This window comes from Leucoraja erinacea, chromosome 3 (genome assembly GCF_028641065.1).
Source record: "Leucoraja erinacea ecotype New England chromosome 3, Leri_hhj_1, whole genome shotgun sequence".
Classification (NCBI taxonomy): Eukaryota; Metazoa; Chordata; class Chondrichthyes; order Rajiformes; family Rajidae; genus Leucoraja; species Leucoraja erinaceus.
In genome coordinates this window covers 25,460,821-25,475,691 of record NC_073379.1, presented here as the reverse complement: position 1 = coordinate 25,475,691, position 14,871 = coordinate 25,460,821, and the positions used below count along the sequence as shown (strand labels likewise).

At 40.8% G+C, this 14,871-nt stretch overlaps 1 protein-coding gene across 2 annotated transcripts in view; it reads left to right on the top strand.

The window, feature by feature from the left end:
* The window catches only part of galnt7 (UDP-N-acetyl-alpha-D-galactosamine: polypeptide N-acetylgalactosaminyltransferase 7), a 99,345-nt gene that overhangs the window by 51,096 nt on the left and 33,378 nt on the right, over positions 1–14,871 (top strand). For both annotated transcript variants that reach the window (XM_055632319.1, XM_055632317.1), the window contains exon 3: positions 10,733–10,899. In XM_055632319.1, coding sequence (XP_055488294.1) covers positions 10,733–10,899 — 167 coding nt within the window. The remainder of the gene's footprint in view (positions 1–10,732; positions 10,900–14,871) is intronic.

The following is a 14,871-nucleotide window of genomic DNA, read 5'->3' as shown; positions in this document are numbered from 1 at the left end:
GCCATGGATTATAATGTTTTGATATCCAACCCGATCTGAACCTAACATTTATAGTCTGGTCCTGTCAGCCTCTGGTGTGTGTAAGCATGGGTCAAAGAGACCAGTCTCTGCCAAGTTATAATGTATAACTTTTGCACAATTTAAATTAAATTACCTGTTAAGGATCGAGTTGGGAATTATTGAAAATTTTATAAGATCATCGTGCAATTATGTTGAAGATAGATCCAAAACAAAGTAGCAAAATTACCTGCAGGTAATTTAAAGGTGAGTGATGTGAAATGTGTAGGAAGGAACGAATGGTGCTGGTTTATACCGAAGATAGACACACAATGTTGGAGTAACTCAGCGGGTCAGGCAGCATCTCTGGAGAAAAATAACAGGAGATGTTTCGGGCAGAACCTTTCTTCAGACTCAGCCTCCAGAGATGCTGCCTGACCCACTGAGTCACTCCAGTTTTTTGTATATATCTTGAGTAACGTGAAATGTATTTTCAACATTTCAAGTTGAAATTTATCATGGATCTTTAGGAGCAAAGGAGGCCAATCAACTCTTAATTATGCCATCGCTCATTGGGAGGATTTTTCCCCTGACTCGATATCGATCTGTTCAGAAAATTATACTTCTTAAAAGATGGGTGATTTTGTGTTAACTTTAGAATGAAGAACATAGTACTCAAATTCAGAAAGTGTTGCTTGTTTCTGGCGGGAAGCTTATTTCTTTCAATTTCATTCTTGCTTTTGCTGATATGGTATTCCCAACTGGAGCAGCAGAACATTGCTGAACAAGAGACAAATACATTTCCAGATGTCAGTGGAATCAAGGGACACTCTGTTATTGCAGAAAAGCGCAGCTAAGGTTATAGATCAGCCATGACCTTACTGAATAGCAGTCACAAAGGGATTGAAAACCTGCTCCTGCTTTTGTTATTTATGTTCCGTGTGATCATAAGGTGAAACTGAGATTGGTTTCAGACGTGATTTTCACTGCATGTCTGACCCTGCTCCTACTGCTGTAGATCTTTTCTTCATTGTCATCTCAGGTAGCAACAGAGTTGTTCAAAATGGACACCTATGTTAGCAGTTTTAATGCAGACCCAGCGGTTAGAAGGCAGCAGGAAATGCAGCCATATATACCCTTGCCATCCAGGAAACTGGTGGAGTGATGGTTGAGTTGTGTGAGTGGAAATGGAACAGAATTGTAGAAATGTTTCAGGTGGCTAATTGAAAATTGCTGTTTGACTGCCCAGTTTTAAACATTAGCTCTGTATTAACTTCTGAAGCACAGTATAAAAGCATCAATGCATTAGAAGCCCATGCCTTGTGTTATCTTGTTTAACTGTGCCACTCAGAAATGCATAGTTCAAAGCTTAAGACAAAGTTTAATGGCAAGGTGTTGAGGTGTTGCATTTCGGGACGTCGAACAAGGGCAGAAACTACACAGTAAATGGTAGCCCTCTGGGTAGTGTTGTAGAGCAGAGAGATCTAGGAGTACAGGTGCATGGTTCCTTGAAGGTCAAGTTGCAGGTAGATAAGGTGTCAAAAAGGCTTTTGACACTTTGCCCTTCATCAGTCAGAGTATTGAGTAATGAAGTTGGGCAGTCAGAAGTTGCAGTTGTATAAGATGTTGGTGAGACCACATTTAGAATATTGTGTTCAGTTCTAGGTATACAAAATCATGAGAGGAATAGATCGGGTGATGCACAGAGTCTTTAGCCCAGAGTAGCGGAATCAGGGACCAGGACATGGGTTCAAGGTGAAGGGGAAAAGATTTAATAGGAATCCGAGGGGTAACTTTTTCACACAAAGGGTGATGGGTGTATGGAACAAGCTGCCAGAGGAGGTAGTTGAGGCTGGGACTATCCCATCATTTAAGAAACAATTAGATAGGTACATGGATAGGACAGGTTTGGAGGGATATGAACCAAGCGCAGGCAAGTGGGACTAGTGTAGCTGGGACATCGTTGGCAGGTGTGTGCGAGTTGGGCCGAAGGGCCTGTTTTCACACTTTATTACTCTATGACTCTAAGGAATTATACAAAGAAAAGAAATGCTTATGTGGCCATATGATATATATATATAGATATAGATATAGATATATAGATATAGAGCACAGGCGCGAGACTGCAGATGTTGTAATCAGGACGGGAAAAAAATTGGCCGGAAAAACTTGGTGGGTCAGGTAGCATCTGTAGAGGCAGACACATAGTCGGTGTTTTGAATTACGTCCCTGCACCTCCTCTTAACAATTTGAACATAAGTATTTTAGTTTCACAGGATGCTCCCCCCATCTCTATTCACTTCCACCATTATCCAAAAATGCATCAAATTACTGGAAGTACTATTAGAATCTGAATTAGATAAAGTTGTTACTATTCATAAAGACCTCTGACCCTGGTTGTTAAATTGAATGCAAGTAGAGTCATTCAGTTGCTCAAAGAAAGGAGAAAGAACTTCACAAAAGAAAAAAATGCAAAATAACTTCTCAGAATCAGAATTTTATAATAGAAGATCAGTCCATCAAATCTGTAACAGGTCTATGCAACAGCAAACTAGCTTGTCCCTCACAGTGGAAATTCTGATAAAATGTACTCTTCAGACAAAATAGAGGGGCATTGTCCAATTTTATTTTTATTATGCCTGGCCTCTGGTGCGCTAACTTTAAAACCCAGTTTGTGATGCAGCAATCATTGTACAGTTGTTCATAATAATGAAAGATATAGTAATTAAGAAGTCATAAAAGAGATCTTTATTGGCATTCAAATAACTGTTATATAATTCAATAATTAATTCAGTTATTCATTCCGCTCTACTAAATTTAATTCTTCAAAGCCAAATAAAGTAGTCTAATGTTGTTGTAAAAAAAATAGCTCAAATATTGTCACTCTTTGTATAATATCTTACTTTGTGATAATTCTGCATATTCTGTTTACATCCTAATATTCTTGTATTTTGATGTTGAAGGATGTCATGTGCCTCCTGAACACTATGCCTTCCATTGTATAGGCAAACCAATGGGAGATCCCATTCCAGCATTTATTTCCCTGTACTCTATCCTCTCTCGTACATCCATCAATTGTCTCAGATTCTCTGGGTTTCCCCCAACATGAGAACAATTTATGGGTGTCATTCAACCTACATGTCTTGGACATCGAGGGTGAAACCAGAGCATCCACGAGAAATGCCTAAGGTCCTAGGGAGAACATGCAAACTCCACACATTCAGCAGCAGAGGTCAAGATCTAGCTAGGCTTGCTCGAGCCGCGAGGCAGTAGCGCGACCTGTTGAGCCTTTGCGCAGTATACTTAAAAACAGCGAACCAGAAGTTGGAGGGAGCTGGCGATGGTGGCAGTGGCTTGACAAAGGGGCAGCAAGAATCAAGGGGGTTCTTACCTTGCACACCCACAGGGTTGGCTGTAGGAGGCCCCCCTGGGGCACAAAGGCTGAAGCCGAGCGAGAGTGGAGCGATGGTGTACTGGTGATCCAGATGAAGGATGGGTGCGAAGGCTGCAATAGCCCTTTAAGGCCAGCTATAGCTGGGACTTTGAAAATGGTACCAAAACCTAATAACTCTTGAATATGGACACAGTGAGCTTTTTCGATGCATTTGGTACATTTTCCCTCTAAGGGTCATAAGTCTTTTGAATTATTCTCCTCAAAAGTTGGTGAAGTCAGAAACTTCTTTAAGACAGAATGTTGATAAGCCAAGTCCAGGAAAGCAGCGTTGAGGCAGCAACCAGATTAGCCAAGATCTGGTGCAGGCGTGAATTTCAGCATGGTATTTTCAAGCACCTAATTTGTATTTGTGTATTTTAATGTTAGTGACGACTGTATGCCAAGTGGTGACTGGGGAGGTGAAGGGTAGAACTGTCACTAAAGTTTAGTCTTGAATGAATGAATTAATTAATTAAATAATTAATTGATTAATGCGTTTATTGGCCAAGTGTTCACATACAAGGAATTTGCTTTGGTGCTCTGCCCGCAAGTAACAACATGACATACAGTGACAGTTAGGAATGACACATAAAACTTTAAACATTAATAATAAAACATTTAGTGATTAAACATGTGAATTAAATAAAATACCAGAGCAAAAGGAGGCTATAGATTTTTGGTTATTGAGTAGAGCTACTACTCGTGGAAAAAAGTTGTTTTTATGTCTGGCTGTGGCAGCTTTGGCAGTCCAGAGTCGCCATCCAGAAGGAAGTGATTCAAAGAGTTTGTTGCCAGAGTAAGAGGGGTCAGAGATGATCTTACCCGCTCGCTTCCTGGCCCATGCAGTGTACAGTTCATCAATGGAGGGAAGGTTGCAGCCAATAACCTTCTCAGCTGATCGGACGATTCGCTGCAGCCTCTGGATGTCGTGCTTGGTGGTTGAGCCAAACCAGACCATAATGGAGAAGGTGAGGCCAGACTCTACGATGGCCGTATAGAATTGGACCATCATTGCCTGTGGCAGATTGTGCTTCCTCAGCTGCCGCAGGAAGTACATCCTATGTTGGGCCTTTTTGACTGTTTTGAGTTGATGGTGGCCCCCCACTTAAGGTCCTTGGAGATGATGGTTCCCAGGAACTTAAAAGACTCCACAGATACGACTGTGGTGTTGTTGATGGTGAGTGGGGTGAGGGGAGGGGGAGCTCTCCTAAAGTCTACAATAAATTCCACTGTCTTAAGAGCATTGAGCTTGTGAATTTGATCTTGTTGGAGACCAGAAAGATGACAGGGATTTTATGTGTGACTGTTACTAAATGATGAGCAAGATATTCATGGTGATCGTCAAACTTAGAAGCATGTATGTTCATTATGATTTTCTAACCACTTTTTATCTGCTTTTCCATTGTTCCATTGCATAATTTTTGCCTTTCCAAACATGGAAAACACTTCCAAGAGAAATTAGTTTCATCTAGTCTGGAGATACAGTGTGGAAACAGACCCCTCGGCCCACCAACTTGCCGACCAGCATTGACCCTGTACACTTGGGACAATTTACAAAAGGCAATTAACCTACAGAACTGCACATCTTTGGATTGTGGGAGGAAACCGGAGCATCTGGCGAAAACCCTCGCGGCCACGGGGAGAAGGCATAAACTCCTATACTGACAGCACCCATAATCAGGATCAAACCCAGGTCTCTGGCGTTGTACCGCTGCACAACTGTGCCGCCCTAAATGTTCCATGCATTTTGTCCATGTTCTTACTATCAGTACGCAGCTTTTGACAAATTGTAGTTGTCCAACAAGCACTCCTTTTGCCCTTCTATTAAATTGCACTCTGCTTAGAATTAATAGATGTGATCTACAGTGAGAGACGTAATTATCAGATCCACTTGGCCATTTTGAAGCCATCTTGAAAAAATTATGATCCATCCCAAAAACAAGCAGAGTACTGCAGCGTCAGCATGAGAGGAAGTATCGCATGAAATGCATTTTGTCTGGAGATTGACATGCGTTCCATTATAGCGAGAAAATCTTTATAAATCAAGGACATACATCCCCTGAAGAATCACATCTTGAGAATCGTAAATCGACCATTTGTAAATCAAGGAATACTTATATTCAAATTTTTGGGGGTTGTTACATTTTTCAGTTTGAAGTATAGTTACCTGTGTGCAAAGAATGTTACATTTGGTTGATACAATTCACCTCAGGGAATGACCCAACATCACTCTCCTTAAGATTTCCTTGGAAGAAAAACAAAGCGAATCTCGCTTTGATGAAATGTTGAGCTGTTCCAGTGACAACCAGTAGATGGTAGTACTATTTTTGGAAAGCAAATCTATCTCATGCTTTGGTGCATACATTTTTTTAATGTTCAAGTAGTTGCAAAACAATAATTTATATATTAATTTTATATTGATTTCTAAACTGGATTATTTATAGTTGAGGTTGTTCTAAATCTGGTCTTGTGCTTCTTCCAAATGCCCTTTGCCAACTCAAAGTTGTGCCTCCCTGTGTCTCACTGTGGATGGCTTGATTGTAATCATATATATTCTTTCCCCTGACTGGATAGCACACCACAAAAAAAAAACCTTTTCACTGTACCTCGGTACGCAGGACAAAAACTAAACTAAATATATAAACAGAACTAGGATGGCTTTTGAGCCGCTTGTATTTCTACTGTGGCTCCGCTTAACACAACGTGCCACAAGTCGCGATGATCAAATACAGCAGCTAAGATCTCAACTTGGAGACATTGTGGGTATAAAAACTCTCCTCTGGTGCTAGCCCATAACATTTTGAGAAGACCATATGTTGTAGTGTTCTTGCATCGATCTTTCTCCTGAAGAGTAATAATGGAACTACTACTGTAACAAAACCTGCCTTTCATTTGGTGTACTTAAGACCTAGATGGATCCTATTACTGCCTCTTGTATTTCCTGCCAACAGGAAAAGTGCTGGCTGTTTCTAATCAGTCAAACAGAAAGGTAGGAAGTGGTAAGCATATATACTCAGACTTTCTTTGTCACGATCACTACCATTTCAAAGTAGTGTCACAAATGCATCATTGCCCAGAAATTTAATCACATAATGTATTATTTTGCAATAACCCCCTTCACCAATTCTTCTGCATCATTTCAAGAATCAAAGGACATAGGTTTAAGGTGAGGGGGAAAGATTTAATAGGAACCCGAGGGGTACCTTATTCGCACAAAGGGTGGTGAGTGTATGGAACGAGCTGCCGGAGGAGATAGTTGAGGCAGGGACTATCGCATCATTTAAGAGACGTTTAGACAGGTACATGGATAGGACAAGTTTAGAAGGATATGGACCAAATGCAGACAGACGGGACTTGTGTAGTTGGCCTGTGTGGGCAAGTCTGCCGAAGGGCCTGTTTCCATTCTCTATGACTCCATGATACGCCCTTCTACCTATTGGTGTCAAAGGGATGAAAATACTTTTCGCCTTAGCTTTGCCAGCTGTCTATTGTGGTGCGCAACTTCCGGCTTTATTACCTCCCTGATTTGTCTTGTTATTTCCTGAAGAGTCAGCCTTTTTAATTTCCATTCAATTAAATAACAACCAGAGCAACCATTGGTGAAAAGCGGAGATTCACCAATGAATTAAATGCAGTGTCTAAAGGGAAGATGGTTATACGTAATCTATCTATTTTGAGAACAGAGACAATCTCGTAAAATGGTTGAAAATCTGAGTATAAACTACAAAGTTTAAGTCTTTATTTGCCAATTAATTTTATTGATTGAATCAAATATTAATTTAACTTGCAGAGCTGAAAAAAACATTTTATGCACAAGTTTTTATTTAAAGACAAATTATTTACTCGAGGAGACTTAACAAAGAAAGATAAAGTTTGAATAAGTATCTATTGTATTGCAATCCCTGAATAAATAACATCTGTCTTTCCAGTAATGAGATAAGGTTTTACACAGCTCAGTCTCAACAGCTGAACATGCCTTTGATTCTTTAAAGTGGGACTGGGAACTTGTCCAACAAGGAGTCCACCACATGTCTTTCAGAAGCTGGTCTCTGCAAGGCTGTTAATAATTACTTGCATGTTATAGTTTTCTGCTCTCTGCCATGGTGTACATTAGACTCCGTAATAGATAGAGGGGCGAAACCAAAGGAATTTGATGGAAATTACCTCATGGGAAGAAAAACCCATCCCATTTATCACAAAATTAAGAATAATGGTGAGACCAGAGGCAATGTATCTTTATTTCATGTTCAAAAGCCAAAATAAAGCAAATAAGGTGGGAAATGCAGCATTTCTGTTATTAATTTAGTTTAGAGATACAGCGCAGAAACGGGTCCTTCGACCCACCGAGTCCGCACCGGCCAGCGATCCCCATGGGGGAGGAAACCCATGCGGTCACGGGGAGAATGTACAAAGTCCGTACGGATAGCACCCGTAGTCAAGATAAAACTCGGGTGTCTTTGTCACTGTAAGACAGCAACACTACCGCTGCATTATCAATACAAAATAATAATTTTGTGCCAGGGTATGTATATGTTGTGGTTTAAAAACGCACAGCATTGATTGGAGACTGAAGAAGGGTTTCGGCCCAAAACGTTACTTATTTCCTTCGCTCCATAGATGCTGCTGCACCCGCTGAGTTTCTCCAGCATTTTTGTGTACCTATTGATTGGAGACTGCCTTTTTTCTTTTCTAAAAGTCACTGCCATTCTGCAAAACGTTTTGTATAACCTCACATCACATGTATTCATTGCACAGTGTATATCAAAAGGTTTTATCTGGTACATCATAACTTTTATGATATTTATTTGCCGGTGGTTTGGCAGGAACTAGTGCTTGAAAACATATGAACAGCCATCAATCAAATGCTAAACTCTAGAATAATTTATTTTTAGGAGCCTGACCAAGAAATTAAGTCGTAAATAATTGTAATTCGAATGGCTTTAACTATGGGGGGAAAAGTGAGGGTGGAGCATATGGAGACGTGATGGAGATAGTAGGGGGAAGAGGAAGAGGAAGAAGGGGACCTTTTAAGTACCTCTGGTAGCCAGCTGTGGTGCTGGAGGATTCAAAATGTAGCGAGCAGCAGTGAGGCTGAAATCTTGCGCCCCTGAAAACAATGGGGAGAAAATATTAATCTGCAACGAGTCAAATGAGATTGGAGTTGGGGATGGGTTAGCTGAACAAAATCTAAGAGTTCAAAAAATAAACCAGTTATTCACTCGTGAGTCCTTTTTTTTAAAAAAGAACAGTTGAAATTTTTATCAAACTTGCGAAAAACGTTCATGAGAAAAGTCTCAAGTGTCGTTGCCGATAATCAAAGCAACTTTCAGGCACTTTAGTTTTGCTGGGATATTTTTTGCGACATTACAAACTTGCATTTCTGTAGTTGTGAATATCTTAAATGCAGGGCAAGGGTATGTATTCCCTCAGGGAATTAACCTGACTTCCTTGTGTTAAATTTCTATTCCCATCCATGGAAAAATGGATGTAGTTGAACAATTTCAGATGTGAGATCAGGGCTGTCATCGTGTAGTAAATGATAAAAGGAAGATTTATATAATTGTACGGGTTAGACCAGATGTAGACCCGTTTAAGACAAAGCTCTCAAAACTATGGGACATGGTAAGTTAAACCAAAATGTGTGAAAGATTTATCATTCACTATTGTGTGTTTTACATTCTCAGAACATCTCAGTCTATCAGGGTTTTTAACAACTTCAGCGGAGTGCAATGGAGTTAGAACACAATGTCCAAACAATGCAATGCTCCCCCTTCGCACAAAGCTAAGTATAGACTCGGTGAGCCGAAGGGCCTGTTTCTGCACTATATCTCTAAACTAAACTAAACCAAACTCTATGCCTGCCCTGTTATGTTAGTGTCATTTTCAAATCAAGAGTCAACAGTGTTTTATTGGCTTATGTACCGGATCGGAACAATGAAATTCTTACTTTCAGCAGCAGCATAACCGGTTTGTAAACGCTGAACTCAATTGATAATATCATTAACAAAAACACAAAAAGACTATAATAAATAAAAACTCAATATAGTGCAAAAACAGTGCAAAGCCTGAAGTGCCTAGTTCCTAGTGCAACGCAGGTAGTTCAGAGTTTAGTTGGAGTTCGTAGTGTTCAATAGCATGATGATTGTGGGAAGAAACTGTTCCTTAACCTGGACGTTACAGTTTTCACACTTTTATACCTTCTTCCTGATGGCAGGAGTGAGACGAGACTGTGGCCAGGGAGGTGTGGGACTTGATGATGATGGCTGCCTTTTTGCGATAGTGCTTCTTATAGATCCCTTCAATGTTGAGGAGTTCAGTAACCGTGATGAACTGGGCAGTGTTAACTTTTTATCAGCTCCTTTGTTCCTGAGCATTAAAGTTGTCGAAGCAGGTCGTGATGCAACTAGTCAATATGCTCTCTACTGTACACCTACAGAAGGTCATGAGAGTATTTGTTGACATCGTGAATCTCCTCAATCTTCGAAGGAAGTAGAGGCATTTATGGGCTTTCTTTACGATTGCATCAGTGTGCTGGGTCCAGGACAGATCTTCAGAGATATTCATGCCCAGGAATTTGAAGCTTCCTCTCAACCACCGTCACGTCGATGAAGAGAAGTTTGTGGATCCTCGTACTCCTGATTCCCAAGTCCAAACAGATGCACATAAGTGATGAATAGCAATGTGTCTAAACTGACTCTTACAAACCATTGTATCATACAGAGCTGCATTTTTATATGCATTCTGGTTCCACTGAAAAATAAAACATTTTGAAAAATATAGACTTTGCATGATTTGCATGAAGTTACAATATACAATGCCAACCTCAACCATGAACTTTGGACCGTATTTGATTGCACTAAGAACTTTGGACTTCTTTGCTCTAGTATTGGGGTTATTAATTTACTGAATATTTGTTTATTATATATTGTCTGTGGTGTGTTTTGTGTTTACAGGTCTGTTATCCTGCTTCAAGTAAGAATGTTATTGCTCTGTTGTCGATACATATAACAAGTCAACACTTTTGACTCTCGATTGACTCATGATAAAGTGCGTAATTTTTGTTCTAATCCTCTCTGCATCACTAACACAGAGATGACTCCTAACATGTGCAACACCAGGTCATCACCTCTTTGGTTTTCAAAGTCACATGTGACTCCTTACTGTAAATAGTGTGAATTATACATAGCTCGCTCACAATTGGTATTGTTCAATGAACAAATTGCTTCAGTGGTTTGTGCCTTGTGCTCTAGGTAGCTGATGCTGAAAAGTTGAGTTTAATAAGTCTTGTATCTACCTCACCAGGTGCAAATACTGGCAGTATGATGAGCGTCTACTGACATCCAGTATCATCATTGTCTTCCATAATGAAGGATGGTCAACACTTATGAGGACCGTCCACAGTGTGATCAAGAGGACTCCCAAAAAGTACCTTGCAGAAATAGTTCTAATTGATGATTACAGTAACAAAGGTGAGAACTTCTTTCCAAGGGCTGATATCTTGTCCAAAAACATCATCATTTCCTCTCTGTCTTTTTTTCCTTTTAAGATGCTTGAAAACTGCTTCCCTTGCCAATTTATTTGGCCATCTGTTCGAAGGTTGAAACACTAACATTGAAAAAAAAAATCATTTATGCTGTGTCTTTGTTAACCTCTAGATTCCACAAAGCATTTCACACTCAGTGAAAGACACAAAATGCTGGAGTAACTCCGTGGGTCAGGCAGCATCACTGGATAACATGGATAAGTGACATTTCAGGTTGAGACCCGTCTTCTTCAGTCTCAATTTCTGGGCGTTGATTTCTGTAACCCAAAAGACTATAACACAGGGGTCGCATGCATATTGTGCATTCTCCCTGTGAGCATATGTTGCTCTGGTTTCCACCACCTCCAAAGATGTGTTAATTGGGTTAGGGTTAGGTAATTGCCTATTCTGAATTGCCCCTTGTTTAGGTCAGCGACAGAAGAATTGGGAGGGATGATGAGCCTCAGAGATGTGAATAAATTACAGGAAAATAAGTGAACAAATGGGATCGATGAAAATGCTTCGAGAGATGGGATTGACATGATGAGTTTCCTTGTTTCTATACTTTAAACTTTGGAGACACAGCGCAGAAATAGGCCCCTTTGGCCCACCGAGTACGCTCCAACCAGTGATCACCTCGTGCACTGACCTACACGCACCAAGGAGAATTTTACAACTTACCGAAGCGAATGAACCTACAAACCTGTACGTCTTTGGCGAATGAACGTACAAACTCCATACAGACAAAACCCAAAGTCAGTATCAATCCCAAATCTCTGGCGCTGTTATGCCCCTGTCCCACTAGGAACCCTGAAAGGAAACCTCTGGAGACTTTGCGCCCCACCCAAGGTTTCCGTGCGGTTCCCGGAGGTTTTTGTCAGTCTCCCTACCTGCTTCCACTACCTGCAACCTCCGGGAACCGCTCGGAAACCTTGGGGGGGGGGGGGGGCGCAAAGTCTCCAGAGGTTTCCTAAGTGGGACAGGGGCATAAGGCAGCAACTCCACCATTGTGCCACTGTGCCACCACAAAGAAAATATTCTTACCATAAGAAAATATGAGAAACAGTCGAGTCATTTAATTTCTCACTTTAAATTCATTCTCTTGTTTCTATGTAATTCCCACAATTGCCCTCCTTGAATTTTTTTTTGTCTAATGGATAAAAGAAGTCAGGGAATAAATAAAGTTTTTTTTCTGGAATCCACAAGGGGGCATTATTTTGCAAGCTTCTAATTGCTTGGCACTCCACTTTGTAAGGAATTTGTAGTAATACAAGGACAAGAAATGCAGGATTTAACTCATGACTGAAAAACTCCCAAAGGATCCCAACACCTTATATATATATATACATATATATATTGAGAGGAATATATATCATGAGAGGAATAGATTGGGAAAACGGACAGTCTCTTGCCCAGAGTAGGGAAATCGAGAACCAGAAGACCTAATCAATTTAAATAAAGGCAATCTTGAACACATTCACAACAAAATTACCAGGTTGGTGTTCAGGAGGCCCAAGAGACTGCAGTTACATGAATCGAGAGGGGAAAAAAAGGAGAGCTGCCGGAAGAACTCAGCAGGTCAGGCAGCATCTATGGAGGGAAATGGGTTTTCAGTGTTTCGGCTCAAGACCCTTCATCTGGCATCTGGATAGATGTCTTACCCTGAATCACTTTGTTGAATCAATTGTTGTTAAAGTCAACTGATTCACCAAAGGTAATCTGTCCTCCTTACATGGACGGTTCATGGGCAATCGGGGATGACCAACATGTGTTGACCTTGACCATGATGTTCACACACTGATAGTGAAAACAAAAACAAAACCGACAAAATCACGTACCATTTATTTTTAAGTTGAAGCTGTTCCAAGGACTACTTGCAGCCCTAGCCCAGGGTAGCTTGCATATCGATTTTTATTTTAGTGAACTTTGTAGCTGAATTACATCAATATTATTAGAACTTTCCAGTTCCCCGGCAGCAGCATCTCACTTGGGCCAGTATACCATTGATTGTCAATTAGTGAGCTTGATGAAATGTAGCTCAATTTTATTATAACCACATGGATTTACCTATTCCTTTTCTGCAGATATACTCCAGCTTCCGCTGAGTTACTCCAGCTTTTTGTGTCTTGGATTTTCATATTGTCAGCTCGCCCTTCTAATGTGCTTCCAAAGCAATACAATGGAGGCATTAAGGGGCTGTCCCACTGCGGCGACCTAATCCGCGAGTTCTGTCGAGTTTGCCCTCGACTCATGCTCGAGAGTGGTCTCCGCGTACTCGAGGCCTCTGCTAGGTTGCGGCGTATTTTTCAACGTTGAAAAATGCCCGCTAGTAAAAAAAGGTCACCATGGAAAAATGTATGCTTTTTTTTACTCGTAGGTTTAATCAAAGTAGGTCGTAGTAGGTCGGCATATTAGTCGAAGGTAATCAAAGGTAGTCGTAGATAGTCTTCAACATAGTCGAAGGAGATCGAAGGAGGTCGTCTTCACTCTCCACGATTCGGTGTCCAATTTTCCCGAAGCTAGTCGAAGCTAGTCTTCAACATAGTCGAAGGTGTCTTCTACATTGTTGAAGGATGTCTTCAACATGACATTTTTTGAAACTATCCTAAACTCTTCTAAACTCACCAATTAGGTCGCCGCAGTGGGGCAGCCCCTTTAGTTGCAAAATGTAACTAGGCATGAATTACGTACAAGACTAAATTATCTTAAAACATTATTGCCTAAAAGTTAGATGCATTCATTCACATTTTCCATGTGTGATTTGCACAGCAATGCTGGTTCCTGCACATGAAATCACACTTGTATGCATTTCTGAGGTGATTAGCAACCATCTGGAAATTGGAACCTGAACTTCCAGGTTCAATTCATCTGAGCACATCTGAAGCTTGCCCAGAGACCAGGCACACATTAATGACATCATCTGGTGCACAGCAGTCACTAGATTTCTGCATTGAAAAAAAATGTGATCGACAACTCACGTGGAAAAAAAAAATCAAAATTACAGTAAGTCAGCAAAATGAGAGAGAAGTTTAAAGTATCCCTATTAGGACAGATGATTTGCCCACAGCCTCTGCCAGGCTCATTCTCCTGTGACTCATTCTCCATTTTTGTATGTAAGCAACACTCAATGTCACAAAAATCACAGCAGCACAATGGTGAAGCAGTAGAGTTGCTGCCTTACAGCACCAGAGACCTAAGTTTGATCCTGACTACGGGTGCTATCCCTACAGAGTATGTACATTCTCCCTGTGACTGCGGGTTTCTTCCGGGCACTCCGGTTTCCGCCCACATTCTAAATATGTGCAGGTTTGTAGGTTAAGTGACTTCTGTGAATTGTAAATTTTCTGTAGTGTGTTGGATGGTGCTGGTGTATTGGAATCGCTTTTCGGCGCGGACTCGGTTGGCCGAAGGGCCTGTTCCCACACTGTATGTCTAAAGTCTAAATCTCTGCACGCTTATCAAGTTCAAGTTCAAGTGAGTTTATTGTTATGTGTCCCTGTATAGGACCATGAAATTCTTGCTTTGCTTAAGCACACAGAAAATAGTAGGCATTTACTACAAAACAGATAAATGTGTCCATATACCATGATATAAATATATACACACATGAATAAATAAACTGGTAAAGTGCATATAACAGAAAGTGGTTATTAATAATCAGAGTTTTGGCCAAGCCAGGTTTAATAGCCTGATGGTTGTGGGGAAGTAGCTATTCCTGAACCTGGTTGTTGCAGTCTTCAGGCTCCTGTACCTTCTACCCGAAGGTAGCAGGGAGATGAGTGTGTGGCCAGGATGGTGTGGGTCTTTGATGATACTGCCAGCCTTTTGAGGCAGCGACTGCGATAAATCCCCTCGATGGAAGGAAGGTCAGAGCCGCTGATGGACTGGGCATTGTTTACTACTTTTTGTAGTCTTTTCC